The sequence below is a fragment of the Mizuhopecten yessoensis genome, unplaced genomic scaffold (assembly GCF_002113885.1).
Source record: "Mizuhopecten yessoensis strain PY_sf001 unplaced genomic scaffold, ASM211388v2 scaffold1405, whole genome shotgun sequence".
Lineage (NCBI taxonomy): Eukaryota > Metazoa > Mollusca > Bivalvia > Pectinida > Pectinidae > Mizuhopecten > Mizuhopecten yessoensis.
Window position 1 is genome coordinate 239,767 of NW_018404030.1, and position 27,756 is coordinate 267,522.

The window sequence follows — 27,756 nt, forward strand, 5'->3', positions numbered from 1 at the left end:
AAAAAAAAAAAAAAATCTGTTTCTTTTTGGAATCTAAAATATATGTACAAATAGATATCAGTTATGAATTTCGATATTTGTTATTTTGTTTTTATTAAACTAAGAAGATGGAATATTTGCTTTTTTTTTTTGTTAAGCTGACAAGGAAGTGACCGTTTGATTTCAGGTCTAACGCGCCTACTGTTAAAACAATTGTACGTCTAATTGGCGACCAATAGATTTGATCAGAAAACGCGTATAATTCTGGAGAAATTGTATTCCATTTATCAACCGCTGGTAGCACGTCTTAGGCTGATTTTCATCGATTCGTGATAGTTGCGACAGACATCTAATCGCGCTCGTGTACAATTGATAAACAATAAACATTGCTGCACGAACAACATTATACAAGAATAACACGGCGTATTTTGTATTGATCGCGAAAGGGGGCGTAACTCTCCCCGTTCTTTATGACTTCGGATTATAGGTTGCACACCATCGTTTCGTTCATCACGTAGCTTTTCGTGTGATCTATTAGAAAACGACCTTGTTTTCTGGTAGCACTTGTCATGTTTATTGATATCCTTTGAAATCTGAATAATAAATCTGACAACGGCCGCGATGTTTTGTGTTTTGAGATATATCATTTACTTTGGTATAAGGTCGCGATCGCGAACGGTTTATGCGATTTTATCACGTGTTATTTTTCATTTGATTTTAATACGATAACCTAAGATCTGACTGACAAAAAACGTACAGTACTACAAATGATGGATCCACAGACAAACCGGGGGTAGAAAGTGGGAATGGGTTAAAAACGGGAAAGAATATTTCACACATTTCTGTTATATGAAAGGTTTGTTAATTCCTCCTTTAAAAAAGGGTACCCTCCTTACTAGGATGACTAATCTGCGAATGCTGATATATAATGAATTACAAAACACTATTAAACATTTTAACGTATTTTTAATGTGGTATATGTTTTGCAGGGATTTATTTGATAACAACGATGTCCTTCACTTCCGGTTCCGTTGTGGTCGCAGTGAGCGTGTCCAGTATCCATGCACGCGGTTCATACAATAAAAAGGTACCAACCGGTCTTAAACGGTTCATTATGTGTCTTTCGAGGGGAATTTGTATGGAGACCAAATACATTAACAAATGCTTTTATGACGAGGTCCAACAGCCAATGGTCGAGATCATATCCAAGCCTATGAATGGCGAACTTAATGGAAACATCCAGAATACGGTGTGCCAGGAGGAACGGCGTAAAATTCTGGAAGGTTACGACGAACAAATTACCTCCCCTCCTCCAATCATATCAACCGCTGATGAACAAAAGCGCCACCGGTCACATCCGGGCTCTTTTAAAAAGAGTCACGAAACCAAGTGCTGTGAACCATCTGAAGATAAACCGGATGTGTACAATGGAGCGATCCTTGACACATTGAAGTGCCTTCTGGATCAAAACAATGCCAGACAACGAGAGGAGGAGTTAAAGAAACAATGGGAAGAGGTTGCTATGGTGATAGATCGATTCCTTTTCTGGGTTTTTCTGTTTGGAAACATACTTTCATCGTTATATCTTCTCGTGTTGTGTCCAACGGTAATGCAAAATAAGTCCATTGATTAAGTGACCATCCGTACATATCTATATGTATCTTCACTGTAATGTATTTTTATGAGAAAAAAAATGTGCTTTTCATGACGCCATTATGACTTATATTTTACATTCATGTCATGACGTCATAACATTGTCTTGTAAAGCGTCATTCCATTTGATTGTAATGTAAAGCGAGTGGCGTAAACTAGATGTGGTCCTTATTGACAGATATAGAGTTGTTTATTCTGTGTGGCTTGTTAGCATATCCTCCCTTACTCACTACGGGTTTGCATTTCTTGGTCACGTGACAACAGCTCGCTGCTGGTCCACTATTACATTGTAGTGAAATAAACGTAACGTTAAACACGCATTCACACTGATCATGACGTCATACAACAAGAATTTGTGACAACATCTTTTTTCACGGAATTAGTTTCTGATCTGAGACCGACATGTTGTGTTATCAAGTGAAATAGATCACACTGCAGGTGAAAAAGTTCACCAATACTTGTGATGATTGTTGGTTTTCATGTGTATCTAAACTTTCGTTAGTTCATTTTGAAATAAAAATAAGTTTGGTAAACCTCATGTCTTTTACTTTTAATTTGGTGTGCGATCTTTTGAATTCCAGATTAATGTTTTTTTGTGTTTTTGTTTTTTTAAATGTATTTTTTTATTTTCTTTCTGCATCATATACATGCTATACATTGCCTTAATTAGGTCCATACATTGTATTATAATATCTAAATTCATTTGTTTTGCTTCTTCATTTCCAACAAGATACTTACACAAGTATTCTGCTCTTGTTTGATAAATTCTTACTTACTTTATTTCAACTTCCATGTAAATCACATTGGTGTTTTTTTGATGAATTTATTTGTGAAATAAGAAGAACTCCGTTTATTGATTGGTATCGATTGTGAAGAATACAAGCATACTATAGCAAATATAATATTTTGAGTGTCGCAAGTTTTCATTTTCATTAAAATGAGAACCCAAAGAAGTTGTGTAACTTCCTGATGCAGTTGAACGAGTCGTGTACATGTCTCACTCATTACCTTACAGACGGTGTTCGTGTCTCACTCATTAACTTACAGACGGTGTTCGTGTCTCACTCATTCACTGACAGACGGCCGTGTTCGTGTCTCACTCATTAACTTACAGACGGTGTTCGTGTCTCACTCATTCACTGACAGGCGGTGTTCGTGTCTCGCTCATTAACTTACAGATGGTGTTCGTGTCTCACTCATTAACTTACAGACGGTGTTCGTGTCTCACTCATTTACTGACAGACGGTGTTCGTGTCTCGCTCATTAACTTACAGGCGGTGTTCGTGTCTCACTCATTAACTTACAGACGGTGTTCGTGTCTCACTCATTTACTGACAGACGGTGTTCGTGTCTCGCTCATTAACTTACAGACGGTGTTCGTGTCTCACTCATTAACTTCCAGACGGTAATCGTGTCTCACTCATATACTCACAGACGGTGTTCGTGTCTCACTCATTCACTGACAGACGGTGTTCGTCAAAGTGATTCTGTTATACTATCGTTTATTTCTTAGTCCTCCTTTTGTTTCGCAAAATAAGTGCATAAAGTTTGAAATAATGAGCCTGGCTTAATACATGTACCGAGGCTACACATGCGCAGTTGTAACATGGATAAGGTACAATAAATTGAACGAAGTTGTTGTTTTGTTTAAATATTAGTCAGTCTATGTTTCAAGTAATATAGTAGTCCTTGGTTTGATTCAGAATTGTTTTTGACATCATAAAACTTATTTGAACTTTTTTGAAATTGAACGGATTATATCTTCAGTATACTACCATTACTTGTCGAGAAAAAAATTGATGTTATAAATGAAGTGGCAATATACTGTACCGAGGGCAAATTGTAAACTAATTGTTTAGAAAATTTTATAATGCTTGCAGTACAAATATTATTGCTGAATTAGGTGGCAAATGAAAAGAGGGGCAGAATATCGAGGTTTTATTGCAAACGTTATATCGAAGTTTTACAATCAATATAAACGAGGGGCGTTATATGGAGGTTTAACTATCAATGTAAACAAGGGTATTATATTGAGGTTTTACTATCAATGTAAACCAGGGCATTATATCGAGGTTTAACTATTAATATAAACGAGGGACGTTATATCGAGGTTTTACTATCAATGTTAACAAGGGTATTATATTGAGGTGTTACTATCAATATAAACGAGGGGCTTTTTATTGAGGTTTTACTATCAATGTAAACGAGGGCATTCTATCGAGGTTTAACTATCAATATAAACGAGGGACGTTATATCGAGGTTTTACTATCAATGTAAACGAGGGCATCAATCGAGGTGTAACTATCAATATACACGAGGGACGTTATATCGAGGTTTTACTATCAATGTAAACAAGGGTATTATATTGAGGTTTTACTATCAATATAAACGAGGGGCGTTTTATTGAGGTTTTACTGTCGATGTAAACGAGGGCATTTTATCGAGGTTTAACTATCAATATACACGAGGGACGTTATATCGAGGTTTTACTATCAATGTAAACAAGGGTATTATATTGAGGTTTTACTATCAATATAAACGAGAGGCGTTTTATTGAGGTTTTACTATCAATGTAAACGAGGGCATTATATCGAGGTTTAACTTTCAATGTAAACGAGGGTATGATATTGAGGTTTTACTATCATTGTACGAGGGGCGTTTTATCGAGGTTTTACTATCAATATAAACGAGGGGCGTTATATCGAGGTTTACTATATGTATCAATATAAACGAGGGCATACTATCGAGGTTTTACTATCAATATAAACCAGGTTATTATATTGAGGTTTTACCATCAATAGAAACAAGGGTATCATATCGAGGTTTTACTATCAATATAAATGAGGGTATTATATTGTGGTTTTACTATCAATATAAACTACGGTATCATATCGAGGTTTTACTACCAATATAAATAAGTGGCAAACGAGGGTCATATATTATATTATAATCCGTTCCCTAGTAATCGAGTCGAACCTCGCTCATCCGTTCCCTAATAATCCAGTCGAACCTCGCAAATCCGTTCCCTAGTAATCCAGTAGAACCTCGCTCATCCGTTCCCTAGTAATCCAGTAGAACCTCTCTGATCCGTTCCCTAGTAATCCAGTAGAACCTCGCTAATCTGTTCCCTAGTAATCCAGTAGAACCTCTCTGATCCGTTCCCTAGTAATCCAGTCGAACCTCGTTCATCCGTTCCCTAGTAATCCAGTAGAACCTCGCAAATCCGTTCCCTAGTAATCCAGTAGAACCTCGCTGATCCGTTCCCTAGTAATCCAGTAGAACCTCTCTGATCCGTTCCCTAGTAATCCAGTAGAACCTCGCTCATCCGTTCCCTAGTAATCCAGTAGAACCTCTCTGATCTGTTCCCTAGTAATCCAGTAGAACCTCGCTCATCCGTTCCCTAGTAATCCAGTAGAACCTCTCTGATCCGTTCCCTAGTAATCCAGTAGAACCTCGCTCATCCGTTCCCTAGTAATCCAGTAGAACCTCTCTGATCCGTTCCCTAGTAATCCAGTAGAACCTCGCTCATCCGTTCCCTAGTAATCCAGTAGAACCTCGCTGATCCGTTCCCTAGTAATCCAGTAGAACCTCGCTAATCTGTTCCCTAGTAATCCAGTAGAACCTCGCTTATCTGTACCTCAGTCATCCAGTAGAATGTTTCAGCAACTTAACAGTTTTATTAGTACGTAATTCTACACATTTAGAAATTCATGAACATGTACATGTTTTTGTATAGGATCCAATCATTGGTTTGGGAAAATTGTTTATAATTGACATTTTGCCTATAAATATCTCATATCCGAGTAAGAGTTATCTCTCTTGGTTTTTAAATTTATCAAACAACTCAACACATCTAGATTCCAGATAACTTATTGAACTTTGCCCGAGCTAAAGCTGTGTTAAATAGTTTCTATGTAAATTTCCATCATTTTCCTATTTTGGAACTCTTTCTGTTTGAAAGTACAATTTTTTAATAATGTTCTGTGCTTAATAGAAAATTTAACTTGATTTGAGAAAATAAGTTAAAAAAAGAAATCCATATATATATATTTATATAAAGCCATCCTCAACATTCTAAGGATAACGCTCACTGACGCTCTCTGCATCCCTGGACTATGTCACAGCAAACCTGAATGCACGCGGCTAGCTATTTGATTGGTCTGATGTAGATACCTATATTTTGAAGATTACAGAGTAGTGACACCTGACTTCAAAATGAATCAACTTTACCGTTACGCGGCCGCGAGATTCGTTTCATTTAAAGATTAATCTTGTCATCCTGCATCAATCGCAATGTGGAACACACTGAGCCCTCCATTTTGTCATGAAATATTCAAGAGATGTAGTGAGTGTAAGTTATCGCAACCCCTTGAGTATCGAGGATGAGTTTAAGCCTGCAGGTAACTGTTCCGGATAATTGTGTAGACTTAATTGTAGTTGTGACGAAATAACTCCACAGCATGTAAATTGTCATGAAATAAATATACATGTATGTGTATATAAACTATTTCATTACATCATTTTAACGCATGTCCTTTGGTTTATGTCGCTTCCTAAATCGTGTTCGGTTTTTGTTGACTCTTCCAATATGTTTCCAATAATCTTAAATGAATTAATGAAAACACTATCAGAAAAATTGTTCACATAATTCCATTTTATGACATGCATTTTTTTCCTATACTCATACAACATAAAGATGATCGTAATGATGTGGTCCGTTACTTGTGACGAATAGAAAGACACTATATATCACTCTTAACGGTGAAAACTAAAATGAACTCTTTTGTGTTGGGAGATAGAAATCCGTTCATCATTAAACATGACTCGACAAGCTTATATCTGTCACTCAAAAATTTCATGCTTTGACCATTTTGACAAACTAATGAAAACGACCACAAAACACTAAAATTACTACTTGTTTGAAACATCCCTGAGCAGTTTTACTTTCTATTTCGATAAAGATGATATTAGTCGATTACATGTATATTTTAAGAGAGAAAGTTATCTATTTTTGTAACAAACTTTTATTCTATAAACGCATCAGATACCCAATACACAAAACTGTTAAAAGCACCGTAAGATTTTGTCCCAAACATTCTCCCCTCCCTTTCGTGTTCACAACTTTCTCTTCAACACCGTTGCCAACATTTTGCTGTTGTTGTGTCAAAGCGGAAGTAGGTTTCACTTCCATCGAAGTCCGATCTGGTTTTACTTCCTTTTCTGTGGTTGTCATGGCGTCTCGTGTTTCAGTTGTCACTTCCGGTAGCTCTATTGTTGTTGTCGTTATGAGGTCTTCTTTTGCTGTTAATGAGAAATAAATTTAAAAACTGAAAGCGAGTTGACGTCTTAACGAAAAACAATGATGCATTTCAAATATTGTGAATTAAGTATTAAGTTTGTTTTGAACACGAAAAGTAATCTAAAGATTATTTTGAGAACTTTTGAAAACTTCTGTTTCCTTAGTCAAGCAAAGAGTGTAAATGATTGGTGTCTCGACTCTGAACTGCTGAAAACAACTCACTAAGCCTCGGTGTGGCGTAGCAGTAAAGTCCGCTGTCAAAAATCATAGAGACATTTCGCAAAATTGCACTTAATACTGCAGACAGTCAAGGGACGGTTGGTGTGCTAATCAATTCCGCCCTTCCTGGATAGATGCATAGACATCGTAACTGAACAGGAGGACATGGAGAATTAAATGCGACATACACTGTTTAAAGAAGGGCCCTGGCAACATGTAGACATCCCGAATTGTCGATAAAGATAGTAAAAAATAAAAAATAAAAATAAAATGGAATGGCCCCAAGAATCATAAACGTACAGTACTAACACGCAGTGAGAAAAACTAACGGTATGGTCACCCCACCACACCACACCATACCATACTATACCATACCATACCACACCACACCACACAACACCACACCACACAACACCATTCCATACCACACCACACTATACCATACCATACCATACCATACCATACCACACCACACCACACCACACCACCACACCACACCATACCACACCACACCACACCATACCACACCACACCACACCACACAACACTACACCACACAACACCATTCCATACCACACCACACTACACCATACAATACCATACCATACCATACCATACCACACCACACCACACCACACCATACCACACCACACCACACCACACCACACCATACCACACCATACCATACCATACCACACCACACCACACAACACCACACCACACAACACCATTCCATACCACACCACACCACACTACACCATACAATACCATACCATACCATACCATACCACACCACACCACACCACATCACATCACATCACACCACACCACACCACACCATACCATACCATACCGTACCATACCACACCATACCACACCATACCATACCATATCACACCAAACCACACCACAACACACCATACCATACCATACCATACCACACCACACCACACCACACCATTCCATACCATATCATATCATACCACAACATACCATAACACACCACACAATACCATATCATATCATACCACACCACACCACACCACACCATACCACACCATACCATACCACACCATACCATACCATATCACACCATATCATATCACACCATTCCACACCACACCACACCACACCACACCATACCATACCATACCATACCACACCACATCACACCACACTACACCATACCATACCATACCATAGCATAGCATACCACAACATACCATACCACACAATACCATACCATACCACACCACACCACACCACACCACACCACACCACACCATACCATACCATACCATGCCACACCACACCACACCACACCACACCATACCATACCATACCCATACCCATACCACACCACACCACACCACTCCACACCATACCATACCATACCACACCACACCACACCACGCCACATCACACCACACTTCACCACAGCATACCATTCCACACCACACCATACCATACAATACCCATACCATACCATACCATATCACACCATACCATACCATAGGGACGTATAAAGCTCTTTCAAGAGTGTTATGAAAACAGTCACATCAGCATCCCCTGGTGGCACAAGCTGAGTCATATTTATGTCCCTATTTTAACATCCAATAAGGGGCGGAATCAGTAATTTGCAGTCTTTGCTCTCACAAAGGAAACAGACGTTTTCGAAAACCTGCAGAATAAGTTTTCAATTACCGTTTGAGTTAAAAAACAAACTTGACCATATCTAATGATTCCAGACTGATAAATCTCATTCCAATTATATTGTGAATAGTCAAATCAAGCATATCGAAACACGGTATGTAATCAATTTTCGGAATGTATCATTTGAGTTGTTAACAAAAGAAATGTACCACATCGTAAAAATGCAAAAGCAAGTCTGGAACTCAAACTCAAAACGAAAACACATCAACATGAAACCGTACATACTTATAAACCGTACATACTAATAAACCGTACATACTTATAAACCGTACATACTTATAAACATACTTATAAACCGTACATACTTATAAACCGTACTTACTTATAAACCGTACATACTAATAAACCGTACATACTTATAAACCGTACATACTTATAAACCGTACATACTTATAAACCGTACATACTTATAAACCGTACATACTTATAAACCGTACATACTTATAAACCGTACATACTTATAAACCGTACATACTTATAAACCGTACATACTTATAAACCGTACATACTTATAAACCGTACATACTTATAAACCGTACATACTTATAAACCGTACATACTTATAAACCGTACATACTTATAAACCGTACATACTTATAAACCGTACATACTTATAAACCGTACATACTTATAAACCGTACATACTTATAAACCGTACATACTTATAAACCGTACATACTTATAAACCGTACATACTTATAAACCGTACATACTTATAAACCGTACATACTTATAAACCGTACATACTAATAAACCGTACATACTTATAAACCGTACATACTTATAAACCGTACATACTTATAAACCGTACATACTTATAAACCGTACATACTTATAAACCGTACATACTTATAAACCGTACATACTTATAAACCGTACATACTTATAAACCGTACATACTTATAAACCGTACATACTTATAAACCGTACATACTTATAAACCGTACATACTTATAAACCGTACATACTTATAAACCGTACATACTTATAAACCGTACATACTTATAAACCGTACATACTTATAAACCGTACATACTTATAAACCGTACATACTTATAAACCGTACATACTTATAAACCGTACATACTTATAAACCGTACATACTTATAAACCGTACATACTTATAAACCGTACATACTTATAAACCGTACATACTTATAAACCGTACATACTTATAAACCGTACATACTTATAAACCGTACATACTTATAAACCGTACATACTTATAAACCGTACATACTTATAAACCGTACATACTTATAAACCGTACATACTTATAAACCGTACATACTTATAAACCGTACATACTTATAAACCGTACATACTTATAAACCGTACATACTTATAAACCGTACATACTTATAAACCGTACATACTTATAAACCGTACATACTTATAAACCGTACATACTTATAAACCGTACATACTTATAAACCGTACATACTTATAAACCGTACATACTTATAAACCGTACATACTTATAAACCGTACATACTTATAAACCGTACATACTTATAAACCGTACATACTTATAAACCGTACATACTTATAAACCGTACATACTTATAAACCGTACATACTTATAAACCGTACATACTTATAAACCGTACATACTTATAAACCGTACATACTTATAAACCGTACATACTTATAAACCGTACATACTTATAAACCGTACATACTTATAAACCGTACATACTTATAAACCGTACATACTTATAAACCGTACATACTTATAAACCGTACATACTTATAAACCGTACATACTTATAAACCGTACATACTTATAAACCGTACATACTTATAAACCGTACATACTTATAAACCGTACATACTTATAAACCGTACATACTTATAAACCGTACATACTTATAAACCGTACATACTTATAAACCGTACATACTTATAAACCGTACATACTTATAAACCGTACATACTTATAAACCGTACATACTTATAAACCGTACATACTTATAAACCGTACATACTTATAAACCGTACATACTAATAAACCGTACATACTTATAAACCGTACATACTTATAAACCGTACATACTTATAAACATACTTATAAACATACTTATAAACATACTTATAAACCGTACATACTTATAAACCGTACATACTTATAAACATACTTATAAACCGTACATACTTATAAACCGTACATACTTATAAACCGTACATACTAATAAACCGTACATACTTACACACAAATGTAGAGACAAAATGAATTGATGGATACGGTTCAATTTTTTGTAAATCTCATTCATTTCAAAATGAGGTGTAGAATAGAAAAATAATCAATATTCTGTTATAAACATGTAATAATTTACAGTGTGTATGATTCAACTACGTGTGCAAGATAAACACAAATAAATCATGTCTTGTCTTAGAGAAAGATATTGAAAAAATAATAATATCAAATTAAGAAAATAAAATAAAAGTACTACACAGAGACCGAAATTTGGACAGCAATTTGCTTCCAGTAAAACACATTGTTCACAAAGACAAAGTCCCTGCTCTGCATCTTCATAGAAAACATGTTTCATTTGTTTTCAAAGCCATTCAGATAATGTACATGGCACGTATTCATAACATTGTCTTTTTAATGTATAACATTTTTATTTATCAACAGATGGAATGGAAACACTAATTTTACTTGCTCCAAGCAGTTCTTGTTCTGTATTTGAATTTAACATACTAACCGTTTGGCGCTAGACATATTTACATTTACGTTTTGTAGTTGAGTATCGTCCAGATGAATCTACATTCAATGGACCTCAGCAGTCTGGTATTGAAAACGAATAATTGCATTACTATACTTAACTCATTCATCCCTGAAGACACATTTGAACACTTCCAATTCAAAGGTTCATTGTGAAATTTCAGGGGTAAATGAGTTCAGGCATAATCAGAATTGTTATGGGGGTAAAATGGTATGCACGAAAGAGATGTGCGCTTTGCATTAATTCGCGTAGCGGTTTATGTAAAAATACTACATTGTATATGCTCAAACAATACGACATCCTCACTATTAGGGTTGTCGTTTTATCAGGTTATACAATATAACTTAAAAATGTGTACGATTGAGGGAATAGACACAACTTTTAAAATTAACTGTCAGAAATGACGGAGATTCTTGAACTTTTTATTGATTATTTGACATAACAGTTCTTCTGGATTTGATGGAGAACATCATGATGGGGCCTCATTTGGTGGAAGATGCTCTTTATTAGCCTTCTGGAGGTGTCGTGTGCCTCCATTGCCTTGTCGCGCTTAATATCATTTCCTTTGCTTAAGTAGTAGTATCAGTTGTCTTTTGCGAAAGTGACAATACTTATATTTGACCTAGATTAACATGAGAGTATCGCCGATGAAGCAGGAGACGATTTCCCTTTAGGGACAGCTTGTTCAGCTCTCCTGGCTAAAGATATGCTGTACATCTTCCCACTGATCATGTTAAGCCGTAGTTTTATCGATTTCATGTGCGAATGATGGTTTTTATTTTTTATTTTTGTTCTTCTGGCATATTGGCGACGTGGTACATTTGTTCTCTTACCTGACAAAACATGTTTTGAACATTATCAAGAGAATACCGAAGTGTTAACAAAACCATCAGTCGAACTCAAAGCAATAAAACTAGGGTAGAATGTTTAACATGGAGGGCCTTGAATAAGTGCATGGAGAATACGACCACCTTTTAAATCGAGGTCAAACCAAAGTTCTGTCATGTCTTTTCATGACGAATTCGGGAAGTGACATCAAAATCACAAGGTCCACTAATGAGCATAATAAAGAAAACACATCGACCTTTATATCACAATTTTAGCATTCTGGAGTTCTTGAATATTGAGAATGAAGTAGCTAGGATACTCACCTAAAACTGTGAGCTGGTATATTACAAGTGGTGTTGTTTTGGAATCTGCCAGACACTCATACGACCCAGAATCTGTCAATTTGATGTTTTCTATCTGGAGGCGGCGTTCACGTGGATAATCCATGATTAGCTTGACTCTCCTGTACCCCATGACTTTTGTGCCAATTACGACTGGTATCCGTCTGTTTTTTGTCCACACTATCTGAAGGCATAGGAAACACTTGATACATGTAGAACAATTAAGCGAGTAGGATTTGTTCGGAGGAATACTGGCTACAGTCGCTCTATATTGGTTTTATTTTATTGAGTTTAGCGTCCTATTACATTGTAGTAGCTAAGGCGATTTAAGGACGTGCCTCCATGTGTGTAAACTATGCGTGCATGTGTGTTTCGGTGCTGGGTGCAGGGTATGTTGGTGTATTTGCCTCCTTGCAACAGCGCAGATTTGATGACGATTTCAGAGTGCTTCCTCACGTCACTAACATGGCACAGGCACTTAACACAGTATTCCATACGGCCAAACTATAATTGAATAGGGTTTAACAAATTGTTGCGATAAACCTAAATTCTGAACGTTTAGCAGCGAAGAGAATACAAAATACCAAAGTTTTAACAAGACTGTAATTGGAACTCAAAATCCATAAAACTAGGGCAAAATAAAAATAAAAGATAGATTTACATGGAGACCGTTTCAAATTACAAGGAGAATAAGATCAGGTGTTTCTGCTTCATCGACGTTACTAGACATGTAGTCCAAATCAAAGTGAAAGCAAGACCTCAAAGAGGGAACCGGGGTAATGACAAAATATAAGGCTCGCTAATGAACACAATAAAAAGTTGACCTGCACATCATAGAAAAAGGTGTTTCCCAAATATATCACCATGGCAACCATAACAATTACCGATATCTACATCAACAGGTAGCCTTTTTAAACCCTATGTGAGAAATCACATCTATATTACATTATATTAATTATTATATTATTGATTGAAGGAAGTACATTGCGCTATCATTCTTTTTGAGACGCACTTAGATGTGGAGGGCATTTTACTGGCTTTGTATATCAAGAAAATGCTCGATCTTTACACAGGTACAACTAGCGAATATTTCAACACCACCCTGAACTTAATAATATACAGTAATACTATCGAACATAACATTTTTCCCCGACAACCTATGTCGGCAGTATGATACTTTCATGTAGTAACACTGTACTACAACGATCCCCGATAATTATTTTTCCTTAAAATGATAGCCTTACAATTTAGGCATACTTCTTTTCTGTCGGAGGAGTCCACCAATATTGCAATCAAGTTCAAAGAGGAGGTCAAGTGCAACCGTGAATGCTGTTTGGGAATCTGAAATGTCTTCCAAAATAAACGAAATGGCGACTTCAATCAGTAAAAATGTTTATATCTTTGCGGATTCTGCATCTACACTAATGGGTTTACAATGTGCTTCCCTCATCGTTTTTTCTAGCCGTTAATGTAATTGCATACATAGTGTGACCATTCAAAAGCCAAAACACGTCCAACGACGGCCATACCGTAATGTTAGACTTTACGATTAACGTGACAATTTCGATTTCATGATCGTAAACTTTACTGCTTCCGTTTCTACGATGTCTCAGTTGCTTAAGTGTTCACGGGCTTGCTCTTAACATTATGATTCCCGTGACGGATGTCGACGGCTGACGGTCAAATTTAACACACAAAGTCATATGAAGGTTGATTAAGTTTTTGGGTAAGTTTGTTGTCATGGACGCCATGATGATCTCATTTGGAAATATGCCATTTCTTTTAATTATATGAAGATTGATGTTTTTTATGCTCATTAATTTGCCTTGTTGGTTTGTTTTCACTACCGCAGTTCTCGATTTGGGGACATGCAAATTGCCCATATTCCATGCTTGAGCTTGAGAACGGTTTCATGAATACGGGCCCATGCCTTTTGCTTCTTGTTCTCCCCAAAATGTCGCCGAGTAACTCATTCCATTGTTCATGGGTAAGTCTAGGCTGAAACCTTTACCTTTTTATGAAAAACCTTTTCTCCACTGATAGAAACATTGATATCATTTTAATATTAAAATATATTTGTATGTATTTAGCCAAATAAACTTTCATAGCTGCAAAAATATTTTTTCTGCTATGTTTTTCCCCATAAAGCTACAACCTTAATAGTGTAATCATATTTAAATTTCAGCAAGTTGTACATTTTTAAGGATCCCTGCCCCCCTGTTTAGTGAATTTTGGTATGTACAGTAACCTCTCCTTAATTTTGTTTTGGGTAAAATTGTAGCACTTTTTGACCGAATCGCTTCTGTTGACCAGGTAGCTCAGTCGGTTGGAGATATATTGGTAATGGGACGGGGATCCTTAATTCATATCCTGGAAGCACGGTAGCCTAGTGGTAGGTTGCTCGGCTTAGGACCGAAGGGTTGCGGGTTCGAGTCATGTCACGGCACTGTGTTGTATCTGTGAACAAGATACTTTACTCCGCTTGATCCAGACTACTCAGTTGTAAATGAGTGCGTTGTTAGACAGTGCTTAAATTGTTGAATGCTAGCTGTGAGCGCCGAAATGGCAGCACCGACTGTATGCTCCCCCAGGGAGTTGAGAGAGATATTGGATGGTTGCAAAGGCCCTATAACCACGGATAATAATTTGTGAACCGCTTTGAGACGACCTACGAACTAGGTTGTGATAAAGCGGTATATAAGAACCTCGAACTATTATTATTATCATTTTTATTATGTATGTTCAACATACTTACTATGTTACAAACCGCCACTCATACACATTCTACATTATCACAAAAATGGAGCGAGATGGAGGTAGGTGGAGGGGGTCAATATCCGGTCCGGATGTGTGTGGTAGCCTTCCGCAATTCTTGTCCTTCGTTACTGGAAACCGGTGACACGTACATCCGGGACATAGGTTCAGCTTTGAGAAGGAGCAGGTTCATTATGCTGTTACACTATTACCTTCAGAACGATTCCTATGACGTCTTTTAGTAGTAATCAATATACATGTACTAAAGGTTCGTCATAATAGACTATTTACAGAAATGGCAATTTGGAACTCTTTTGAATTAGAGGCGCATTTCGTAACGACGTAGCATATATTTCGATTAAACAGAGTAAATTTCGAAAATGATTTCATTTTTATCAAAAACAAGGAATTGTACATGTATGTCTACATATCCTTTCAGAAGAAGATATTCAGCGTTTAAAAACAATTCAGACAAAGGTCGAAAGTTCACAATGCACATTTTTCCTTGTTCTTTATAACGCGCTTAAGAAGGAATGGGATTTCGGATTGAGATTCACCAGTTTGGTATGAATAATAATGACTAAGTTTGTTTTGAACACAAGCTAAGAGCGCAAGGAGGTGTATCCTCTCTAAACCGCGGAAAGCAGCTCACTAGTCCAGAATGTGCTAGGTCAAGGGTGAAATAGGTATTCTGATTTCCTGTAGTATTTGAGTTATATTTGGACGAAATGACTCGACATTTTCGGACATTTTCGGCACACTTCGGCTTAGTGAGGTGTTTTCAGCGGTTTAGAGTCGAGACACCGGTCATCTGTCCTCTTTGTTTAACAGAGGAAACAGACGTTTTTGAAAGCAAAATATAAATAAAGCAAAAAACGTTTTCGAATTCTGTTTATGTTCAAAACTAACTTCACCTGTAATTGATGAGTATGTTATACATATATTGTTATCCTGATGGTATATTAAGGTCAAGGTATGTTATAGGGGAAATATATTACTGAATTAAACCTTTCAGCATGAACAGTTGATTATAGATATAAAATAATCACAGACTGGGCTTTTATAATGGCAGTATATATAATGAGGGTAAGAAAATGTTGATAAATAACGAAGACTCAGATTCAAACATTGCCGAGTCTGAATATATTGAGTGTTTGTACGCTTGTGGTATATAAAATCTACACCCAGATAACCTAGGTAATTTACCTGTAATACTTACTTGTACGCTTGTGGTATATAAAATGTACACCCAGATAACCTAGGTAATATACTTGTAACACTTACTTGTACGCTTGTGGTATATTAAATGTTCACCCAGATAACCTAATTTACCTGCAATACTTACTTGGACGCTTGTAGTATATACATGTACAATGTTCACCAAGATAACCAAATTTACCTGTAATACTTACTTGGACGCTTGTAGTATATAAAATGTACACCCAGATAACCTAGGTAATATACCTGTAACACTTACTTGTACTCTTGTGGTATATTAAATGTACACCCAGATAACCTAATTTACCTGCAATACTTACTTGTACGTTTGTGGTATATAAAATGTACACCCAGATAACCTAATTTACCTGTAATACTTACTTGGGTATCATCACTGTCCACATAACAATCTAGGCCAACTGTTGAAGCAATACTGACGTTCTGGTAGAAAATATTGTCCACTGCTGCGAAAGGAAGAAAACATTATACATATATTAAAATAAGTAACAAATCACTCACGTTATCAATGAATGCAATAAATATAACCATATTTACGACACGGACTTCTTTGCTAATGATTTGCGTATAAATACGATCTTGGTTCTATCAAAGCAATAAGATTACTGATTAATTTATTGAAAGTGAATCCAGAAATTTCTATTTTTACGAAAGTCGTTCAGCCTGTGGTCCCTATGATCAGCACTCTCACATATCGTATGCGAATTTGTAGGAGTGGAGTCATCCATTATTATTTTTGTTTTCACAAAAAGAACAACAGTATCGACTGCTTCACCTTCCATACCGAAATAATCTTGCAATAAGCATGACAGAATATCTTTTGACAGGGAGAGGTGACTACAAAACAATATAGTGGCAATAAGTGTCTGAAGACCAATTAACTTCGTTGTAATACTGTTGCACTCTACATAGATCTACCAGAAGGCGCACGATGTATTGTGTCAAACATCCAAGGGGAAAGAGAGGCGTTGGGCTCGGCAATAGCAATTGAAAAGCACATAGAGATTCATTTTCCATTGATACGTCAAACATACGGTACTGGCCGGAGTCAAAGGATCATTGGAAAAGGTTTGATTATTTCTTGACCATGTTGTAAAAAAAAAGATGATTTAAACGGGCGCTAGTACACCACCGTTACATTTTTAAAACTTTCTAAACATTTGGAAAGCTTTTGATTATTTCTTGATCATGTTGGAGAAAAAGACGATTTAAACGGGCGCTAGCACCTCACTGTTACATGTGTAATATTCTTAATCGACGTCGGAACTTGCTCTATAATTAAGTAGTAATGTGTCTTTTAATGTCAATTATTTTTATATTTTTATATTGGCAAAGCTTTATTGATTATGTGTATGTGGGCTCTACACAAAGTGTCCTCTATGCTTATATTGGTAAAAGCCTCTTTGACCACGTGTGTATGGACTCTATATATCACACACGATATGTATTTGTTTGGCCCTGGGATGAGAGATAGGCGACATGTCGGTAGGGATTGGCCCAAACACTCTCGCTCATCTCACATCCTAGGCCCAAATAATTACACGTCTTATATACGTTTTTGCCAATTGTATAACTCTAATAATGTTAAAATGCTACTTTTAGCTTTTAATTTATAATTATGTACATATATGTCATACTTTTACAGTCTATAGTGATAGGGGAAAAGTGAGTGTCTCGTAAGTCTAATATAGTAGACTGGATGTAAGGGTGGGTGAGCAGACATATTTTAGAGATTGTAATACTTGAACCTTTTACATGTGACAGTATAATAAACTAATTTGAATTGAATACATTTGTTAATATCCAGGTAAAAGGACTTGTTTCAAAAGCTCTTAAACAGTGGTTCAATTAAAAAAAATGTATTCACACACACTGCATTAATTGGCTCGTTTAGACATCAACACTTCTGTCGCTGGTCATCAGCAATGTTGATGATTTTGTTCTAAATACAAGTAGGATTTACCTGTACTTAAAATGGCTGTGTTTAAAAGAAAAATATTAATGTTTTTAGTGAAAGTGAATCCGTCTGGTTTTGAATACGAACGAAAGAAAACCAAAACGCAAAACTAATGAACTTTCCAGACCTGAAGTTGAATTTAACAACTTCCCGTAGGTTGACCAGCATGTAAAAGAACACTAAGAAATGTTGCAAATAACGTCTAGAAGAGATATTAGAAATTGTCAGACACAGTCTTGATGAACGATCTGAGTCATGTAGAGTTGCGTTGATTTTTTTACGAAATGGAAAATATTGAACTTTTATTTGTAACTGATGAAAGAGAAAAGGACAAAAAAAGATGGAAGTACTAAATGAAAGTCAAGAGAAACAAAACACGAAAAGCTTTAAGAACAAAACTGATGACTGTTTTGTTTTATATTATCGGCACTATTGACTAAGAATGCAGCTTATCATGAATCAACAAGAGGACAAGTTTTACTCGAGACTATAAATAAAACGCTTTACATCAACTGTGGATACTCAAGATAGTCTTGGAGTCAACAGTCCTTGCAAACTTAAATTGTACAGGAATTGAGTCTATGAGGTGGCTGAAGGACTGAACGATTTGCGACAGGAATGTAGTGAATTACAGGGTTAATCTTTCCATAGATAGTATGGAAAAAATATTGTTAATTAAACAATCCTTCGTGACTAAATTGTCAAATAAGTTTAGTTGTAGTGGGCAAGCCTTGTGTGGTTTTGAATATTTGTGAATGTACTGCAAGGTCAGTAATTCTGAAAGTGTAAACTAGATTATGAACTGTCAATAGAACCTTGTAAATGAAAATTTAAACCTTTGTCAGTATTTGTTAAACAAGCGACAGGAAAGAAGTGTTGGTGATGAATGAAAATAAAAACAAGAAAAAAACAACAGATTTTGTTTTAAAGGACGAATATATGATGACGGCTTTGTTTGATACTTTAGACACTTTCAATATAAAAGAGAAGCACATTCTTAAGTTAGCATGTGTTGTAAAACAGAACATGTATATTACTAGAGTTTATAAATACACTAAATGCTGGATATGTTTCGTGGATCCTTTGGATAGTCTCGACGTCCATCTGTCGTTGAAATAGGAAAGTATTTAAGTAATGAGTTCATAACCGCGGCTGGTAGTAAATTTGTCCCTGATAGAAAACAATCAAAATAAAGTGGTTTCAGGAGATGACCAGTGTTGATTTACCTGCATGTAATACATTTGGGGCTGTGACCAAAGAAACAAAGATACAGGCATGTCAAGGGAAAGGTTCCGGTTTGTGCGAGTAATTCAGAAGAAGCTTACACTATGTTTATTGAAGGACTGAACGATTTGCGAACGGAAGGTAGGTAGTGAAATACAGGGTTCGTCTTTTGCTGGTAATGGAAAGGATGTTACTAATTAAACAACCCTTCGTGCCATTATTGACAGATCATTTCAGTTGCAGTGGGCAGCCTTGTATGGTTGAATGCATTGCACGTTAAGTCATTCTGGAAAGTGGAAAGTGGATTAGGAACTGTCAATGAAGGATGTGATAAAGGTGCTACAATGCAGGTCTCTGTACAAATTCCCTTTAGAATGTATGATTGCTCGAAAACATAGGTAGTAAACAGTTGTTCTTGGTAGGTAATCCCACACTGTTCTCAGATATCGGTCCACTGAGGATTGTCGAACAAAATTTAGAAGTCTTTGCTCTGAATAGCAGACACACATTTCCATTTGCTTAAAGGAGCTGTCATAATACTTGACAACAAAACGCGAACACTACGTCCAACTCAAGGGTCATTGACAGAAGATCGACTAGTTTGCAAAATTGGAGAATGTTTTAGAACAACTAGAAATACATTTCTCACTCTCTTTAAATACAACAGAGATCATATTGATCCAGAAACGTTTTTCGCCGATTAATTCGTTTAAAGCAACGGATCTTGTTTGAGATGAGGAAAAAACTAAATTAGGCAAAGAGTTTGGGTGTTTTTTCTTCTATTTAGCTCTTCTTCAGTTATTGAGAAGGTTATAAAATATAACAAAATATTGATACTTTGAAATTAGATGATCACGAACAGAAGTGGTGCTTGCTGCACGACGAAGCCTTGCAATTTTGAGATGTTACACAACGTACGTAAATAAGTTAGGCGTCATAAATATATTTCTTCGTTTATCCCAACGAGGACAGGAAAATTCACGAAGGCCATATCCAACACAATAAAATGTTCACGATGGAAATGTATACTTGTATTTAAGAATGGCAAACGCAGTGTGCAATAGAGCGGAAAATTTGGGAGATTAAAAATGTATTAACGGTATTCCAAATAGCTAAACATGAAATGGTTCTCCGAGGATATTTTTGAATATTAGTTCATATTTCTTTTAAAATTAATACCAATTACATTTTTTGTGAAGTAATATCAAAACTCCATAGCTGTTGATAGGACGTTAAACAATACTAAACCAAACCAAACCAAACTTATACACAAGCCTATATTACCGTTTATCAATTGCTCACTCAAGTGGCAACATGCCCGCCAGCGGGGGCAGGCGACACATCGACTTCCTTGGAATTCTTGTATGTTTATTTCCAGTAAACGAAGTGATTCGACTACCATAGCACAAGGGGGTACGGTAGTGTAGTGGTAGGACGCCGGGCTCGTGACTGAAGGGTTGTGGGTACGAGTCACGGCACGGCACTGTGCTGTTTTTTTGTGCAAGATACTTTACTCTACTTGTTCCAGTCTAATCAGATGAATGAGAACGTGGTTGGGTAGTGTTAGAATTGTTGAATGCTAGCTGCGAGCCCCGACATGGCAGCATCGGCTGTATGCTCCCCATGAAGTTGAGAATCAAATATCCCCGCGGTTCAGAGTAATAGCGGAGATTATTTGTCCCGTGCGGCACTCGTTTGCTAGTTGGAGCACGAGCGGCGAGTGCTGTCACGTGTCCACGGGACAGGTGAGCACGGGGCATATAGTATAGGGTCATTTCTAGACGCTTATTCGGGACGCGCGGTTCACATCAAACTTTGGATGGGGATGTTAGCACAGGGTATATATATAGTTGTTTGCAGTCCAATGTATGGGTTTATAGGTCGCATGTAGTAAATGCGGGGAGTTTGTGGGGTTTTATTATTTTTAGGCGTTTTTCATGCTTGTATTTGTGGTTTATAAATATTTGTTTGGAAATAACGTACAGAGTATGACATTGGTTTCCGGCTGTCACCCTTGAGAGATATCCTGCAGGGAAATAATAGTTGTCCCGCCTCTGGACGCAGATTTCCGGGGGTTATCTCCGGTTTTTTCTGAGCGAGCGGGTTGATCTCGATGAAGGGGAATCTCTGAGACATGTACGTTTTTCAATAGGGGGTCTGTATTTTTCGCAGAGTACTGAAAAGTTTGTGATGTTTATGTTATGAATGTCCATTGCTTGGTATATATGTATATGCTGTCTTATTGTTTAATGTCTGATTAAACGCCCACCGCCTACGTCCTCACGGCGAGCTAGCGGCAAATTGAATATTTGAGTTGTGTCGGTTTTTCAAGTAGCGGAGTGAAGCAAGACATATAGTGGCTGGTTGCAAAGGCCCTGTAACCACGGATAATAATTTGTGAACCGGTTTCATGACGACCCACGAACTAGGTTGTGATAAAGCGGTATATAAAAACCTCGAATTAATATAAATATTATAGCACCACAGGGACCTGAATATTTGTTACAGCTATATTTGGACCTAAACTAAGATGTTCTGAGTAATTTGACATGTTTTAGAGGTTTAGACCGACTTTTGGTAAAAATGCCAATCCAACGATCTAAACCCCTCAAATATGTAAAATTAATCTAAACACATAAGTTTAGGACCAATTATAGCTGTAACAAATTTGCAGGTCCCTGTGCATAGCACTACTGTGACTTATCGACTACTTTTTACTTCTATGACATTTTCGATTGTCGTTATCAACGAGATCTGACTGTGACTTTGTCTCATTAGGAATACGGTTTTAAAATGTCTACAAATTATACTGCTGCACCTACAGTTTTCAGTTGCTATAACTGGGCACAATCTAAAACACCGGGCATCCGGGTGAGATAAACTATATAGCTTCAGTATGTGCGTTACCTTGACTTAGAGATAGAGGTTAAAAAAGCGGTAAATGTATCGAGCATCGTCTAGTGGTGATAGGTTTGTGAACGAAGTTTACGAAACATCAGCCTCCTGCCATTCAAATCAATACATATGACCCAGACAACGTATGTGTCTCGATGTCTCGCCAAACTCTCAGATTCACCCCACCCTCTCAGTGCTAGTCCCTCCCCAATGTATATGTAGAGGCATTTAAGCTCGAGCAATTGTTTTATCAATATACTTTTATACTGCTATACCTCGATAAAATGCCACTCATTTATTTTGCCATCTCTCCTACCGCCAACAGGATGTTAACCGTATATACTTTGGTATGTTTATATACCTATGCCCCTCTGTGTAATGTCTTCTGCCGTACATGTCTATATAACGCATCCGACGGAATTTATCACATCCACTTCTTCGGCAAATTGTAAATTCCCTGTATACCGAGTCCCTCTATATATTGTCAACTCCTTTATAACGACTCCCTCGGTATAAAGTCAAACCCATTTATAACGACTCCCTCGGTATAAAGTCAACCTTTTTCATAACGACTCCCTCGGTATAAAGTCAGTCTTTTCCATAACCTTGCCTCAATATATTGCCAAATAATAGTCGTTGTACAATAGTCAAACTCCCACCCTATACTATCAGACCCTCTGTATAACGCCTCCCTCAGTATATTGTCAAACCTCTTTATATCGATTGATTGTAAAACGATTCGTTTCACCTCTGATCATATTGTAAAGCCCTTTATAAAGCCAATACTGATGGCAGTATAACGAGGTTGTGAGGTTTTTATAATAAAACTGGTAGAATTATTTGCAATTATTCAATTATTAACGAGTGGACTTTCTTACATGTATTACCAAATACCATATGATTATCATGATTGCCAAATTGGTAATCAAACTACTTAGCCTTTAATCATTCAAATTCATTTTTTATGTTCTAAAACTGTTTTGTAGTTTGTTTTATGTCACCATCTTCTATACTGTATGTGAACAGCAACAGAAATTCTAAACGATGGGTTGTTTGTAAACACTTCGAAGATCCTCATATTGATGCAATGAATTTGACCATTAATGACTTTTCCTCGAAAGAATAACGATCATTACACAAATCATGTAACGTTACTTTCAAAAGCATTTTTAAATATTTGCGGAAGAGTCATCACTGCTTCATCTGTCAAATCAATAAAAGTCGCTTGTAATGCATTAAGTACACCAACGACAAAAAATCGAAGCTTACCTGAAGATGAGGTGAAATCAACACTTAAAAGAAGAAAGAAGATCACGCCTCCCAAATCAGGCATCGTTCTGTTGATTAAGTCTATCATAGATACAACAGGGATCAAGGTACACCGCTATAATCCCGATAGTATCCCAGAGGTATCTGGACCTAAGACAATCCGCCGTTTAGAATCCTTTGTAGGGTTACGCTTGTATTGAAGTTGTTTAAAACGTTCTGCCGACAATGTGTCATTACAACATGACAGAGGAAGGTGTCAGACCCACTCGTGTTCTAAGAGTGCAATATGAACGTCACAAGTGGCCAGTTGAAGTGTCGGCCTTGTTAGCCCCGTCAGACTCCAGAAATTCCACACTACTCCAACCTACAGCAAGGGGATGTCGAGTGAAAACTCACCACACATATGACCCAGCTCGAGTGTTTTTAAACATTATAACGAGCGTGTTATCGTACACTATTTTCCTCCTCCTCTTCGTCTACAATATACAATAGAAACGCCAGGATGGAGAGTCTATTCTATGTACACCGTACACTCGTAAAAAGCACCGGCGCGGGATTTTTTATCACCGGTTCTTCTCCTGTAAAATAGTAATATGTATTGCCTTAAACCAGTAATGACTTCCGCAGATCACTCCTCAAAATATCTAAAAGTTGGGTTTTTTCTGAGCGTGTATCAAAATGGTGATCATCGACGGCCATGACCGCGATTTGGTGAATTTGATGAGCGTTTATAGAGTTGAATATTCCCTGTCTACTACTAGGTACAAGCCCGGTACGAATTTGTGATCTATACCGAGAGCTTAATGCTCTAGCACCTGTTCTGACTAAGTCCTTAGATCTAGCGGTATTACTTACGATCGCAAGCTCCTGGCGGAGCCATACAGTTGCTCTTCAACATTCTAGTGATAAAAAAATTAAATAACAACAGGCGTAAATCAGTCCCTCTCGGTTTTCTTCATTGAGATAGATATTTTGATGAACTCTCGCACCACGAGATTACCATGCAAGACATGTTTTTAACTTCCGGTGAAACACCGACAAGTAATCTGCAGTATTCTGTGTTAATCTCGTCATTTCGAGAAAGCCGTTATGAGCCTAGGATAATAAAACCTCATATATAGACCAACGATGATGGCGATAAACTTGTCTACAATGATGTGTGCTAATTTCATGTGTAAATAATGGCTGAACTTAGGCAGACGTAAAAATAAATAGCCAGAAAATGTCATGTCTTAATTAGGCTTTCATTTAAATTTCTTCTATGTGAATCCATCTGAAATGTTTCAAATACATAAAATAAATCTTTGTTTTGTTGCAACTACTCTATGTTTTAAAGCAATTTTGTTCGTTGTTTAAGTAATACTCCCTTAAACATATATTGTGAAACGAACTGCAAGACATTTCACCCTTCCCATTTAGTCTTTACGACGGCGGCCATTATAATAGTTTAATCTTTGTAAGGAATGACCCATACGGGAAATGCTCCAGGTTATTCCAAAGATGTATATGGAAGTAAAATAGACCTGCAGTCAACGTTCTCTTTGCTAGTAATATAAAGTCATGCTCGAGTTGAAATATGAAATACACTCAATGTATAAATAGAACAAATTTGCTGTTTTCATCTCGAAATACCATTACATTCATTTCCATATTTATATATATATATATATATATTTATAGCGTGTAGAACATTTGCAAGAAACATAAATTAAGGATATACCTTTTCAAAATTAAGTTTGTCGATACATATAGCCCAACAAAGCAAACATTTTGCATGTACCATGAAGTCATTTCGTTTATTTAACACTCATCATTAATACAGCACTAAATGTCAAAAGAGTGAAAAACCATGTCTTGAATTTTCCGAAACTTTTAGAATACAATGAAATTGAAAAGGTAGTTATAAACCACTTAATTAACTAATTTTTTTACAATTCTGGCTACGTTAGATAATTTATTCATTACGTAGTACTACATATGAGGGCACCCGTCCTCAAAAGTCTAGGTATAACGCTCTCTTACGTGGAGAGAATGTAAATGGGCGTTACCCCTGGATTTACGAGCAGGGATGGAATCGTCTGGATTGAAATACTGTTTTAAAATGGCAACGTTGTCAAATGTCTGAACTGGATGATAAATAGAATCTTACATTCGTGTACGACTTCTCAGAAATACATGTAAATTACATACACCAAGAAAAAGGTCGGTCATATGAAAATTTTCAACTCTTTTAAAACAAAACCAGCATCGTTGAACCACATCTGTATCATCCCAGGGTATTAAAAGGTGTGATCAAATCTATTTGTATGTACACTAATGTTGATATGCACGTGTTTTGTGCTCGAGATTACTTATTTCTCATTTAAGAAGCATTTTAAGATATGTTTCTAACTCTGACTCAGACCGCGGGTTGTTCGTGCGCGCTGTATAATATACGGTATTATCACCTCTTTACCATCTGTTAGATGCACGGCGCTAACAGCGAAAAAAATGATATCATAATAATAAATATAGACACCTTGTATATACAGTTTATATATATAAGTAACATAAAAAAGCAAATAACATGGGTTAGTGGTACATTACCCGCAGTATTGCAACGGATGCAAAACGACGTAAGATCGTGTGGTTTGGGTAAGAAACTGTATTTTTATCGAAAATCATGGGGTGTGACTCGAGATTAGTTGATGCTTTGTTTACAACACAAGAATGTGTGTGTGTTTGTGAATAAAAGTGTTTATTTAAAATTAACAGATTTTTAAAGCTTCCCCAACTTGTCGAGTAGAAATATTATATTCTAAAATCATTTTCTCTGACGATGTCTTTACATAAACAAAATGCAATTTATAGATAATTTCTATTTTTTATTGTCTTCGGGGGTTTAATTTAAATCCTGGACAAATATATCAAAATGTGAATTTAAATAGTCTAATCCGGTCTGATTTGTTTTTTTTATTTTTGAAGCTTACAATGCATTAAGCAACAAGGACACTGCTTATCGTTAAACAAACTTAACACTGGTGGATTCGACTTTTAATACAGTGAACCACTGTCTCGCTGAATAACAAACATTGATTTAATCGTGCCAATCATCCCGTATCCTGTCAGCTTCAGGAGTACACTGTGCATAAACATTCAGATGAAAAATCCAAATGGCATCATCATCATCACCATCATCATCGTCGTCGTCGTCGTCGATATCATCACCATTGTCATCATCGGTATTACATTTATACCTTTAATACTATGAAGGCTTTTTTATCAGTGTCCTTGACATTACTTTGTCCGTCGTCTACTATTTTGTCTCTATAAGTTTACTTTGCATGTTGCCTATCTCCTTTAGTTGTCTTAGGAATATTTTATATGTTGCCTTCCACATTGGGTTGCTTAGGTAATACAGTGTATGTTACTTACCACCTTTGGTTGCCTAGGTAAATACATTGTATTACCTAAATATTTTCTTTGGTTGCCAAGGTAACACAGTGTATGTTGTTTGTCACCTTAAGTTGCCTGGGTAATACTTTGTATGTTACTAACCACATTAAGTTGCCTGGGTAATACTTTGTATGTTACTAACCACCTTTGGTTGCCGGGTAATACTTTGTATATTGCCTACCTCCCTTGACTGCCTGGGTCTAACTTCATATGCTGCCTGCTGC

At 36.7% G+C, this 27,756-nt stretch overlaps 2 protein-coding genes across 3 annotated transcripts in view; one reads left to right on the forward strand and one right to left on the reverse strand.

The window, feature by feature from the left end:
* LOC110461539 (neuronal acetylcholine receptor subunit alpha-10-like) overlaps positions 1-2,165 on the forward strand; it is an 84,511-nt gene extending 82,346 nt beyond the window's left edge. For both annotated transcript variants that reach the window (XM_021515060.1, XM_021515052.1), the window contains exon 7: positions 969-2,165. In XM_021515060.1, the coding sequence (XP_021370735.1) occupies positions 969-1,612 (644 nt within the window). In that variant the 3' untranslated portion in view covers positions 1,613-2,165. The remainder of the gene's footprint in view (positions 1-968) is intronic.
* Positions 2,166-6,641: 4,476 nt separating this feature from the next.
* Positions 6,642-25,052, reverse strand: LOC110461553. Its single transcript, XM_021515070.1, has 4 exons — positions 24,098-25,052; positions 17,116-17,198; positions 12,745-12,946; positions 6,642-6,934 (listed from the first exon to the last, which is right to left on the reverse strand). Exons 1-4 carry the CDS (start codon positions 24,183-24,185, stop codon positions 6,663-6,665), a joined length of 645 nt encoding a protein of 214 aa, XP_021370745.1. The 5' UTR covers positions 24,186-25,052; the 3' UTR covers positions 6,642-6,662.
* Between the last annotated feature and the right edge of the window lie 2,704 nt (positions 25,053-27,756).

What these genes read in the sequence shown, in the direction of transcription:
- LOC110461553 (XM_021515070.1), bottom strand. Translation starts at nt 24,185, where the DNA reads ATGATAGACTTAATCAACAGAACGATGCCTGATTTGGGAGGCGTGATC. An exon ending in TGGACAGTGATGATACCCAA is followed by an intron (nt 12,947 to 17,115) that starts GTAAGTATTACA and finishes CTATGCCTTCAG; the next exon opens with ATAGTGTGGACAAAAAACAG. An exon ending in ATACCAGCTCACAGTTTTAG is followed by an intron (nt 6,935 to 12,744) that starts GTGAGTATCCTA and finishes TCTCATTAACAG; the next exon opens with CAAAAGAAGACCTCATAACG.